This window comes from Montipora capricornis, chromosome 2 (genome assembly GCF_036669925.1).
Source record: "Montipora capricornis isolate CH-2021 chromosome 2, ASM3666992v2, whole genome shotgun sequence".
NCBI lineage: Eukaryota > Metazoa > Cnidaria > Anthozoa > Scleractinia > Acroporidae > Montipora > Montipora capricornis.
Genome location: NC_090884.1, coordinates 41,518,150 through 41,530,649, shown reverse-complemented (window position 1 = coordinate 41,530,649; position 12,500 = coordinate 41,518,150). Strand labels below are relative to the sequence as shown.

General features: G+C 39.4%; 2 protein-coding genes across 2 annotated transcripts in view; both read left to right on the top strand.

Annotated features, from left to right (window-relative positions):
* The first annotated feature begins 2,227 nt into the window (after nt 1-2,227).
* LOC138037998 (RYamide receptor-like) lies at nt 2,228-4,651 on the top strand. Its single transcript, XM_068883818.1, has one exon. The coding sequence runs from the start codon at nt 2,422-2,424 to the stop codon at nt 3,385-3,387; it is 966 nt and encodes a 321-aa protein (XP_068739919.1). The 5' UTR covers nt 2,228-2,421; the 3' UTR covers nt 3,388-4,651.
* A 1,318-nt stretch (nt 4,652-5,969) lies between these two features.
* LOC138022035 (RNA-binding protein RO60-like) overlaps nt 5,970-12,500 on the top strand; it is a 6,651-nt gene continuing 120 nt past the window's right edge. The window contains exons 1-4 of the mRNA XM_068869056.1: nt 5,970-7,000; nt 8,828-9,112; nt 10,013-10,246; nt 11,597-12,500. The exon at nt 11,597-12,500 is cut by the window's right edge and continues 120 nt beyond it. Of these exons, the coding sequence (XP_068725157.1) occupies nt 6,173-7,000; nt 8,828-9,112; nt 10,013-10,246; nt 11,597-11,893 (1,644 nt within the window). The 5' untranslated portion in view covers nt 5,970-6,172 and the 3' untranslated portion in view covers nt 11,894-12,500. The remainder of the gene's footprint in view (nt 7,001-8,827; nt 9,113-10,012; nt 10,247-11,596) is intronic.

Sequence of the window (12,500 nt, the reverse complement as noted above, 5' to 3'; positions counted from 1 at the left end):
GGGCTTAAGTTTCGTCTAAGGGTGCTGCGTGTGCAAATATTTCTCCCAACGCTACAAAACCCTTTTTGGGGGTGTTTTAGAAGCAACACGAGGGACGTGGAAGAAGGAAAAGACCACGATACTGAGACCAAGTTCCATGATAGGTAGAATCAGTTACGGACTCCGGAGCCAGAGGCTCATGATTTAAGTGCTTGACAACTGATAGCTAACTGAATTACATACTATATACTATTAAAAAACAGACATCTATACAAGACTGTAAGAAACTATGAAGACTATCAAAGGCAACTATGGCATTGACAGCGGATAAAATTCAGCTTATTTAAATATCTTCGAAATACAGATTTTGCAAAATTGCCATTTTGCATCTTCTTGAGATAAAAAATTATGTTTAAAGTTTTTTATTTAAACATCACGGAATCTTTTCCTAAATGGTGGAAGGTCTTGATCCCGCGCTCGGAACCATTTGACTGTTTCTTTTTGTAACAAGTGAAGATACTTTTAGGTAAATAACCAGAAGTTTAATTCTTTGACTGCACTTGACGTCACAGCGGCCATCAATAGCGAAAAAATCTTTTGGGAATTTGATTCTATTATTTTGCAAAACTTGAATTACATTTTTCTTTTATTCTGGCACCAACATGACCTTCTTATCACGTGAGTGCAATCAAAGAATGAGATTTTAAACCTCTTTGTGATTTAAAGGAATTTCTTTCAAGTTCTCCTAGGCCATAACGGATGAAAATCTGAAAAACTATCGCGTGGGACGCTTCGCATATACGGCACCAACAATATAATTTCCTTCATTGGTTTAGCACACGGAATGATAAAAATGCTACTTCAGGCTAAACTACAGAATACAGGGCCACTAATTTCCATGTCAATGATGAAATGGTATATGAAATGAATCATATATGAACTGCGGATATGAAATCAAGTGAAGCTATGATCTTCGCTGTTATGAACGCAATTTTTACAACTGCGTAGAGAAGTCTGAAAAATTCAGTACTTCGACGGGGTTCAAACCCCGTTAAAGTCCTGAATTTTTCAGACTTCTCTACGCAATTGTAAAAATTGCGTTCATAACTGCGAAGATCATAGCTTCACTTAATTTCCATATCATTGAATAACAAAGCTCCTATTGTTGTGTGTCTAGTTCTACAAAAGCTTCTAACTAATTTGCATGTGCTGGCCCTTCTCAATCTTTGGGATCTTACTCGATACCATCCAAGCTGTTCACTCCTCGAGTTCTTTGACATTAACAAGGTATATAATTATCATCGCGCCCCCGCGGGATTTTGAAATTCCCTGCGGGAGGATCTAAAAGAACTAGCGACCAGAGATGCTACAGAAACACAATAGGCCGTGTATTCAGCTTGATATAGTGAGAAAGTGAGGACAAAAACAACAGAAAGACGTTGGAATGAATGTGAAAAATATTTGTATATCATCCACTTTCCTTTGTCTTTGTCCTCTAAACTTCACATTCAAGCTGAATTTTAATATATCGAAAAAGGCCTATTGAAGACATCAGGAATACATACTGTACTTTTGTCGTCAGTCACTAACTCTTGAGCCAGAAGTACTCTCCTTTATCTTGACTCCTAGCCTATTCACAGGTCACCTGGCTCGTCAATGCAATTTCCGATTAATAGTGGTGATGTCCCGCGGGAATGGAATTGATTGCTTCAATTTTTCGATTGTATATTTACAATAGAACCCTTGCTGATCCAAATTTGAATTAATTTTAAGTCTTCCGAACAAAAGATATACCCTCTGGGATTCGTTTTTGACTTCATTCGGCGTAAGTAATTTTATTTTTCAAGAAATGACACTTGTTCTGACAAAACTTTGTAACTCTATGGAACGTTGAAAAAACCACACACTGATCACAAAGAATGAAGTCTCTTGTGTGTAGGATTGCAAGTACTATAATGCACTCTAAATTCTGATTTAGGTTGCGTAATATTCTGTTATGTCTTGGTCTCGAAGATTAGCATAAGCGTTTGGTTTATATTTTGAGTTAGATTCATCGTTAAGGGAACACGTCCGTGACGTTAATATTTTGCGTCAGTCTTTGATCACAGTCAGAGGAACGGAGTAAGGAGAAAATTGGTGACTCATCAATGTCAAGGTGCATCTTATATCTTGCAACCTGGACAACTCCAAGTTGATGGTACAATCACTCCCTCGAGGTTACTCTTCCCTCTTCCTCGTGCACAAAGTTAAACAACGAGGCTCAAAGCACCGAAAGAGTTAAATTAAATAAGCAAGCTGGTCGGCCGCGGTAGAGATCACATGTCCTTTCGAGTGACGAATCAAACGCCTGAACGCTATTTCCTTCAAGCATAAACACCGCAACGCCGTTTGCTCGCAAGAAACCAGTTGGCTGTGTGCGGAGGATTCATCAAGGCAGCCACCATGAATGCATCAGTGAATGAACTGCACTGTTCCAGTAACTTGAACACCGCAGTATACAAAGTTCATACAACCGCGTTTTACAGCCTCATCTTCGTTGTTTCGCTGGTCGGAAATTCCTTGATAGGAATAATTGTTTACAAAACACAAACTCTGAGGAAACCCATCAACCTTCTTATTGTCAATATGGCCATGTCCGACATTTTGTACCCCTTATTCTTGATTCCTCGCCGTATTTCAGCCTTGTACTTAAACGCCTGGCTCATTACAGGTGCCCTTGGTGAGGCCTTGTGTAAGCTGGGTCCCTTCTTAACTGATGTCTCCTTAATAGTGTCGATTGAGAGCCTGGTTCTGATAGCAGTAGATCGATTTGGAGCCGTCATGTTTCCTCTCCGTCCAGCGCTAATTAGTTCTAAGCGATGCCCCTTATTGATTATCGTCACCTGGATTCTTGCTATGGCAGTTATGTCACCAGATCTCTTAGTCTTCAGCCTGGATGTTGACCAAGAAGTGGTAACGTGTCATCGGAATTGGGATTCTGTGATAGATTCGACAACATGGTCGGAATACATTTTTGCCATGAATGTGGTATTTGTTTATATCCCCATGGCTCTGTTGTTTATACTGTATTCTTCGATGCTTCTCAATCTCACGTCACGGAAGACACCAGGTGAAGGATTCACTGACGCCGAGAGGAAACGAGAGAAACGGAACAGAAATGTGTGGAAATTGACCATAGCAATTGTTTTGTTGTTTATGGTGTGCTGGTTACCTTGGAGTATTAACAATTTAGTAGTTACCTTTATAAAGGATCCTTTGCCTTGTGGTTTCTTTATCTACAGGAAAGTTACCCAGCTCGTAACGAACTTACACTGTGCCATCAATCCTTGTATCTGCCTAGCCTTCAGCGGAAACTACCGTCAAGCCCTCAAGAGGCTCTTCAAGTGTTCGAAAGTCCTTAGAAACTAGGGAGAAGCAGCAATAGCGTTACAAACGGGTCGAGCAATCCAAAATTCCACGAAAGCTACATAATTCTAGGGGTCATTTGCTTCCTAAGGACTGAAAGGTTCCTTAGGCAAAAAGTTGACGGTGGGATTTTCTTCACATCAGAAAGAAACGAAAGTATTTTACTGTAATAAATACTTGAGTACAGCTGAATTGAACTAAAATTTAGCCGACAATATTAAGAAAACCATGGCAGTTATTATTTCAATGCAACGTTTGCTGCGTAAACGTGACGTTAAATGAAAACACCATTGTAGCGTGATATTTAAGACAAACACATTCGAAAGTAGTGCTTTTCAGAGTTTTTAGTACTGACGCTTTCTAAGCTGAAGGATCCTGCTCAATAGGCCGGCCATTGTCTTTAGCGAAAGAACATTTTGCGCTGTCGAGAAATCCCGTTTGATTGGATCTCACTGAGGGCTTAGTTAGCTATTTTGAGAGTTATTAGCCAATTGTGCAATTCATCCTGCTTCCTGCTGCAGTCACAATTTCATTGTTTCCACTTCCACTTATTCACGAGTTTGTCGGCGAAACCTTAAAATATTGAGGCAGGTGTATCGCTTTTAACAAATTAATTTGGGAATGTCTTGCTGGCATAGTTTGCGCAACATTTCCTTTAATTTCATTACTTACATTTAAAATGTCTCTAAATATTGCGTGAAAACGATAACAGAAGTGTTAAAACAATTTATTTTTATTTTTTCCGTTAACGACTTTGTTGGCCATACTTTAAATTGTAGGGGCAGGTAAACCAGTTTGTTAACCAATTAAATGGCGGATGTTTTGCTTGTTTAGTTATCGCAACACTTTCTTTCTTTACTTACATTTCAAGTATCAAAAACGTGGCGTGAAAACCAGAACAGAAATGCGTGAACATTTTTTTAGCATATACCGAAAATACGCCATTAGGTGGCGCTGGAGAGTTGCCCGTGCTAGATCATTTTCCGATATTAGTCTTCTGCTTCAATGATGATATTTACTTGATAAAAGTCGATATTTTATGTTCACAATTAATTTCACCTGTTATCTGACAATTGTATTCATGCTCATTAAATACCACAAGAGGAGATAGTTTGAAGAGGAAACTGCAAACTAGTTTAATGAGGGTTGATCAAATGGAACTCTGAATTATTTCGAAACTCGATCATGCAATTTCTAAACCTAGTCATACTTTTACGCTGCCCTTTTGTGAGCATATTTCCATTACTTGGGCAAAAACTTAGTTGTATTTCATCGTAATATAGACAGCACTTAAAAATAACACTCCCATAGATGTTTCTGTTAAAATATAAGTGCTACACCACTGCTACACGACCAACGTTTTACTCCAATCAAATTACTCAACATTGATTACAAATGATAGGGATGCTTTTGCCCGCAAAATCCTTACTTGTGTAGCTCAACTGATAACTGGAATCAACCTCTAAATGATTGTCAGTCTTGATAGGCCTCATACTAAATAAATCATTGAATTGTCTTGGTCATCGGGGGGTTCTTTTTTTGACAAACACGGCGAGGACTCTTGGGAAAAATATGCCCTCCACCTGTCAACGAAGCAAATATGGTTAGGACTGGAATGACTCCAAAATAAAGTGAGACACTTCGTGACACGTATGCTTTTGTAACATTTGCTGACGTTACGTGGCAATACCTGACAACCTCAGTGTTTATGGCGCGTTTTTCTTATCGAAATTCTATTTATCACTCGTTTTTACAAACGACTTTCGTTTTTCAACTTTAACGTTCGTTTTATTCAACCTCGACATTCGTTTACGCATGAACTGACGTCGACTTTGTCATTCGTTTTTCAAGTTCAACATTCGTGTTATTCAAATTGTGACACTTCTGTTTCAGATCAATATACTATTCAACCTCAACATTCGTTTTTTAAGTTCAAAGTTCGTTTTCTTCAAGCAAGTGACGGTCGTGTACTGACGTCGACTATCATGTCATTCGCTTTTTTAAGTTCAACATTTGTTTTATTGAAATCGTGACATTTCTTTAAGTTAAGTTCGTCATTCGTTTTTTAAGTTAAACAAAATTAGCTTTTTTTTTGGCGTGACGTACAACGAAGACCGCGAACGAGCGCGAACTTTGCGAGGACGCCTGAGGGAAAGGATGTCTGATCCGCCTGGGAAAGAAATTTCCCTTTCTAGGGTTAGATCGCTTTTGGAAGTCCTGTCCTCCAAAAACACCAATGAAGAGAGTTTAGAGCACGATTTTGACGATTTATGCACTCGTGCTAACCTGTTATATGACCATGTGGTTATTTCCGAGATCCGGCGCGATTTGAGTGGTTGACAACCACGAAATAATTGAGAAATGGCTCAAATCGCGTCGGATCTGGAAAATAACCACACAGGAAGGAAGCTATCCACGATGGCAACAAGGTTAGGCTATTTAATTGATTTATCGGGAATGTCATGCAAATCCTTATATTTTTGTCGGCCATGCTCACACTGAGCTTGGGGAGCCTGTGTGCCAACGTGTTTCTATTGTTTTTGTTCTCGCTCATGAAAGATGGAGATCTGGGTTCTAGATAACCCGGAAGGTTTTGTGCGTCTCTTTATGGTCTACTTTTAGTTTATGGTTACCTAGTCTTTACGCTGTTTAAAACTGGAAAATCCGCTCTGTCCTCAGTGTATTGCGACCGACGACGGATAAATAATTAAAAACTCGCATTCGCTGCTTAAATATCTGATTGGCTACAGCTAGGGAACACTTTGAATTAGCAAGAAGAAAGAAGAACATGGCGGAACAACAAGCTCCCGACGTGGAAATGGCCCCTGCGTCTGAAACGCCACAGTCTCAGCCGCTTTCAGCAACTCAGGTACAGAACCAAGCCGGCGGTTTTGTGTGGAAAGTTGACGACCTGGAGAGGTTCCGTCGTTTTCTTGTTCTCGGGAGCGAAGGCGGTACATACTACGCTACCCAACAGAACCTAGGACAAGAAAACGCTCAAGCTTTGTTGAGACTTATCAGCGAAGGCCGAGGCCCTGATGCCGTGAAAGTCATCGTTGAGTATAGCACTGAGGGTCGCACAGCCAAACAAGATCCGATAATCTTGTCTCTAGCGATATGTGCTCGTTCGAAGCACTTAGAAACCAAACGAGCCGCGTACGCAGCTATTACACAAGTTTTAAGAATTCCCACTCATCTTTTCACTTTCGTGGAGACTTGCGAAAAGCTTAGCCAACCAACATCTGGCTGGGGTCGAGCGCACAGAAAAGCGATTCAAAAGTGGTACACCGATAAGAGACCGCGTGGTTTGGCTGTCGCCGTGACAAAGTACAAACAACGAAATGGTTGGTCCCATCGTGACCTCTTTCGTTTGTGCCACGTTAAACCCCAAGACCCTGCCATTCAGTTTGTCATCAAGTACGTTATCAAAGGCTTTGAGGCTGTGAAGCAAGATGCAACAACTGCTGGTGTTGGTCAGGATGTCACAGCTGTGTGCACCTTTCTTGAGGTTGTAGAAAAAGCAAAGACAATGGACGAAGATGAATTGGTGAATGCTATAAGAGTAAACGGGCTTGTCAGAGAACATATTCCAACGAACCATCTAAACTCCAGCAAGGTCAGTGTGATAAGTGATGATGATGATGATAAGAATAGTGAACTTTAGTATAAATACACAGGTGATTATACAAAATCGTGCGCTCTCATTGGCTAGCTATCTCGGATTATCAGCTGATAATCACCCCGACGGACAAAATTGCTGCCAGAAGTCGTTTGGCCTATGTAAGTGAAGATGATTTCGTGTTGAAAGGTTTTTTTTTTCTTTTTCTTTGAAATAATCACCTGTGTATTTATACTAAAACAATTATTTGCCTCAGGCTCAGTGATTATCAGTGGATATTCACCTCGACTTTGTCTCGGTGAATATTCACTGATAATCACTTTGCCTTCGGCGAATAATTGTTAATTATTTAAGTGTAAGGTGAATTAAGCGCTGGAGCACTAATTGGGGAGACTTTACAGAAATCAAATTATAGGTTGCTTTTTTGTGGAGAGGGAAAAAGCGGAGTACCAGGAGAAAAACCTCTCTGAGCAGAGTAGAGAAACAACAAACTTAACCCCACCAGTCTTGGAAGGGAACCTGAGCCACATTGGTGGGAGGCAAGCGCTCACTCTGCTGCACTATCCCTGTCATCCAGTTCGTACAAGGTCTATGCAGCTTAGTGGTAGAGCATTGAAATTAGAATTGGTAGTTGTTACATTTGCCTCTTGTTAACCCTTTCAATCCCAAGAGTGACACTTATAGATTTTACTCTGTCTAACGCCAGACGATTTTGCTCATCAATGGGAAACCCCACAGGAGTGAAAGGGTTAAGGACCACGCAAGTGTTTTTCAACTATCACTGTTGATAAAGAAATCTTGTGTATTCCTTAGGATTCATGTATATGGGGATGCTAACTCAGTTTTGAGGATGTTTGTTAAATGTAAAGCTCTAAGTAATCATACAGAACACGTCTAGAATTTTTAAAGTGCTTGATCATTCACTAGTCTGTGAAGGGCCCCTACTGGTGCTCAATTTTTTTAGCAAGATGTTAGAAAATTGGTCCACAGCAAGATTACTGGTGTAGGTAAGGTTAAGTCTGCTACAAGCCTAGAAGGCCCATCAGGCTGGCGCTTATCTCGGGTTTCTGTAGCATGAAGCGACTAAGAGTATTTCTACTCCCCCCTGGATGGGATGCCAGTCCATTGCAGGGTTACCCCTAGCATTAAATTCTCCGGTTCCCATTTATATACCTGGGCGGAGAGAGGCACCGTGAGAGTAAAGTGTCTTGCCCAAGAACACAACACTATGTCCCCGGCCAGGACCCAAACCCAAACCACTTGGGCCAGAGTCAAGCGCACTAACCATGAGGCCACCGCATCTCCCAAAGATTACTGGTAAGTAGAGAATTTTGATCAGTGCAATATTGGGAAATTGTCCTCACAGAATAATAATTAAATTGATCACATGGCCCATATGGTCCCACGTGTGCTTTCATTGTAGTCCTGGTATGAGGGCGGTATACATTAGGGAGAGCAGGGCCGGAAAAAGCCGTACGGCCCTTCTTTGTGCGATGCATGAGGTGACTATGATAAACAGCAGAGGCAGCTCACTGTAATGTAGGACAGGGTGAGGTGTTGTCTTCATAATATACCTTGGACCCTCTAAAAGGGGTTGGTAGGTCCCCCTATCATTGTGGGACCTTGTCCTACTCCTTTTCTTGTAATAAAATCCTGTTCTATTGCTAGTGGCCTTTTTTTTATAATGCAGAAGACACTTTTTGGTTCTTATCACATTTGTCGTGCATCTTACTACATGTACATGCCTTTCTGGACAGATGTTCCCAAGTCCATGAGTAATTACTCTTTTTTTGTAGCATCCATGACTTTGTTTTGTTCCAACAGATATGGGAAGCGCTGTTGGAAAAAATGCCTATGACTGCCATGATTCGAAATCTTGGCAAAATGACCAATGTTGGAGTGTTGGCTCCCTTGTCTGATGGACAAACCAAGGTGTGTGAAAAGCTACGGAATGTACAGAGCCTCAAAGATGCCCGTGTTCATCCATTTTCAATCCTCTTAGCTCTCAAACAGTATCAAGCGGGTCAGGGAGATAAAGGCAAACTTACCTGGACTCCGAACCAAGCCATAGTAACTGCACTAGACGAGGCATTCTATTTGGCTTTCAAGGTTTGTGTGTGATTTTGTTAGCAATAAATTTTGTGAAACTCTCTCATTGAGAGTACTCATTCATAAAAAAAAAACCTCTCTTGAGGAAATCACTTCTAGCTATTGTAGCTACTTAATAGGCAGACTTAATTTAATTAGGTACAGGTGTTGCAACCTTTTTTATCGTTTTGTTTATTAATGTTAGTTAGATTTATTGTACCCAAATCTAGATGAAAGTTTTTCGTAGCTGACTGTAGGTTTGTGGTATCTAAATATAGTTTATTGCTGTCAGCGTAAATATCAACCTTTCCAATGAGAGTAGATAAATAAATAAATAAATAAATAAATAAACATTTTGTTGGAGTTTTGTGGACAAAAATTAACATTCCATAACCTTTTTGTACATGTCTGAATATTAATACTGGCGATATAAAGTTTGAGACTTCTATAAAACTTGGACTTGCTTAATTAAAGGCTTGTCCAATTTTGAAAACTTCCCAAACAATGACCTGTACCTGTAATTCTAAATATTAAATGTGGTGCTCGAGATTGTACAATTTCTTGTACAAATCAGCTATCATAATTTGACATTTGATTCTCCTTTTATTTGTAGAAGTCTTTATGCTTGCATGTAGTCTCAAACTGTCATCCTTAAAATGATAATAATAATAATAATAATTATTATTATTATTATCATTATTATCATTATTATTATGATTATGATTAAGATTATTATTATTATTATTATTATTTTAAGGATAGAATTCAAGGTGTTTTTGAGAAGTAATTTTATACTAGTCTTGACAATAATCATGTGAAGACTATTGTGTAATCTTTATAATAATAGAGTATAAAGGTTAATGTTGATTATTATTGATGTTAATATAATTTACTATAATTTAATATAATTTACTTTTGCAGGCTGTCACACCCACCAATAAGAGATATCTTTTGGCTATTGACGTCAGTGGTTCAATGTCGTGGGGGAATTGCATTGGTACGTCCATTACCCCAAGAGTAGCGTCTGCTGCCATGGCGATGCTTACAGCACGTACAGAGCCACAGTATCACTTTGTTGGTTTCTCTCATCATTTGGTTCCTCTAAATATTAACTCCACTCAGAGGCTTGATACAGTCATAAGGACCATTGAACAGGTACATGTAAATTTAGGTATTAAGAGTTCTCTTGGTAAAGACAATTTCAAAGGGGAGAAGTTGTAAGTACTATGAGGTCTGTGGTTGAACCTTACCTGTTTCTTGTTTTCTTCATCAAAAGTATTAAGACTTTTATACAATTTTACTGTCTTATTGACCCAAGGGCCTGTTTCTTGAAAGCCCCAAAAACGTTTCAGGCCCAAAAAGCAATTCATGAAACTATGATCTGCTGCTTCTGAAAAATTGATCTTTGAACATGTTTTCAAGACTGGTGAAAACAAAACAACGTATTGCAAAATTTTGTCACTAGAAACATTTTCCTTTGTTGTCACCCAAAATTTTCAGGACTCTAGAGAAATGCCCTCCATGTATAACTCCTTCTCCTTATCACATTGTCTTGCCATTGAAAAAGCTGGTTATTTTGGGGTGCAACAATTTGGCACTGTGTATCAGGAGACCAAGCATAAACAAGACAAAGTATAAACACAGATGAAGTTGTATTTCCGCCATGTGCGATCTAACTACGTACAACATCCATATCCCAGATGAGGGACTGAGAGGGGTCTCAGTGTCTATGCAGCTGTTCATGTAGCTAAGCTTTTGGAGATCAACTGGCTGTTCTTTGAATGTACCTTGAAATATTTTTGTAATAAAGACTATGTTGTGATTTCAGAGGAAGTTGTGTGCAGTGAATTATTGGAACCTTACTTTTTCTAGTTTTCTTAGTTTTGTCTAAAATATGAAATATTTTCTTTTTTATTTTAATTTATGTACACTGAGGAAAGTGTTCACTTTTGGGTCACCCAAGCCACATAAGAAAATTATAATCATTTTTAAAGTAAATTAACCATTGACTAGTTGACCATTAACTTTTTTCGCTCATGAAAATTTACAAAATCCCCCAGAGGGACTGGGCCCAGTGAATGTTCAAAATAAAGTTCAATAAAATGGTTTCTTTTTGTGTGTCGCACAGTCTTGAGAGTGCAAATGCGTGTTGTCCTAAGTAGCGTGTGTACATAGATCTACAGGGTATCAAGTGAGGCATAACGCTACTGTGCCTATGATGGATGAAGAACCTTCGCTGATCTACAGCATCAGGAACATCTTATGTTTCACCCAAGGACAGAGAAAAATCTCTGACCTGTGTGCTACAAGGTTCGATTCCCAGCCAGGTCAGAGATTTTTTCTCTGTCCTTGGGTTATACGTAAGAAGTTCTTGATGCTGTAGATCAGCGAAGGTTCTTCACCCATCATAGGCACAATAGCGTTAGGTCTCACTTGATTCCCTGTAGTCTTTTTGAGCTTAAGTGAATCTGTTGACAGACTTGACAATGAAAGCTTTGTCTACAGGTACCAATGGGAGGCACTGACTGTGCCCAACCCATGATGTATGCAATGGAAAAAAACATATCAGTGGATGTCTTCATTGTTTACACTGATTGTGAGACGTGGGCTGGTGGGGTACACCCCAGCGAAGCACTGAAGAGATACAGAGCCCATTCTGGCATTGATGCAAAGCTGATTGTTTGTGCCATGACATCCAATGGTTTTACACTGGCTGATCCTGAAGACAGAGGAATGCTTGACATGGCTGGGTTCGATTCTGCTGCCCCGGATATAATAAAGCAGTTTGTCGATGGATTCTAAAACTGGGTTCATGAGTTGACTTGCATGTAAAGCAAATGACAACAATCTCTCTGGCCATTACAGAGTACTTGCATTCCTGTTGTCTAGATAAATTTGAGAAAAGTGAAGGGTTACTTTCCTGAAGCACTACTACATTTCTGTTGATCCTCCAAGGTCTGAGTGATTGTTGCATTTATTTTACAATTTGTAAATAAATTTATTATTTTTTTCATTAACCCATTGACTCCTGGGAGTGAGTCTTTTAAACATCCAAAGGTGCCTGTTGAGTCAGTGGATTAAATTCTGAGCTGCAACGAAACCATTGTTTGGCCTGCGGGAGATTTTTATTTTTTCTCCTTTGGGTGGTTGTTCCCAGCTGCATCTGATAATGAAAATATAAAAAAACTTGGAATGACACAAAGTGACAGAGTGACCTTATCTGGAACTGTGGTGTTGATGTATGCCAATCATTTGTGAACAAAACTCGCGACAGCTCTTTTAGAACATTTGGTGTATGCTAATCAATATTGTTTATTTTTGGGTTTTTTTTTTCCAGTGTCATATTTTTTCCCAATAGTAGGCAGTTTTCTTTTCTTAAAAACATGGTAAAATTATATGTACCAGTAAT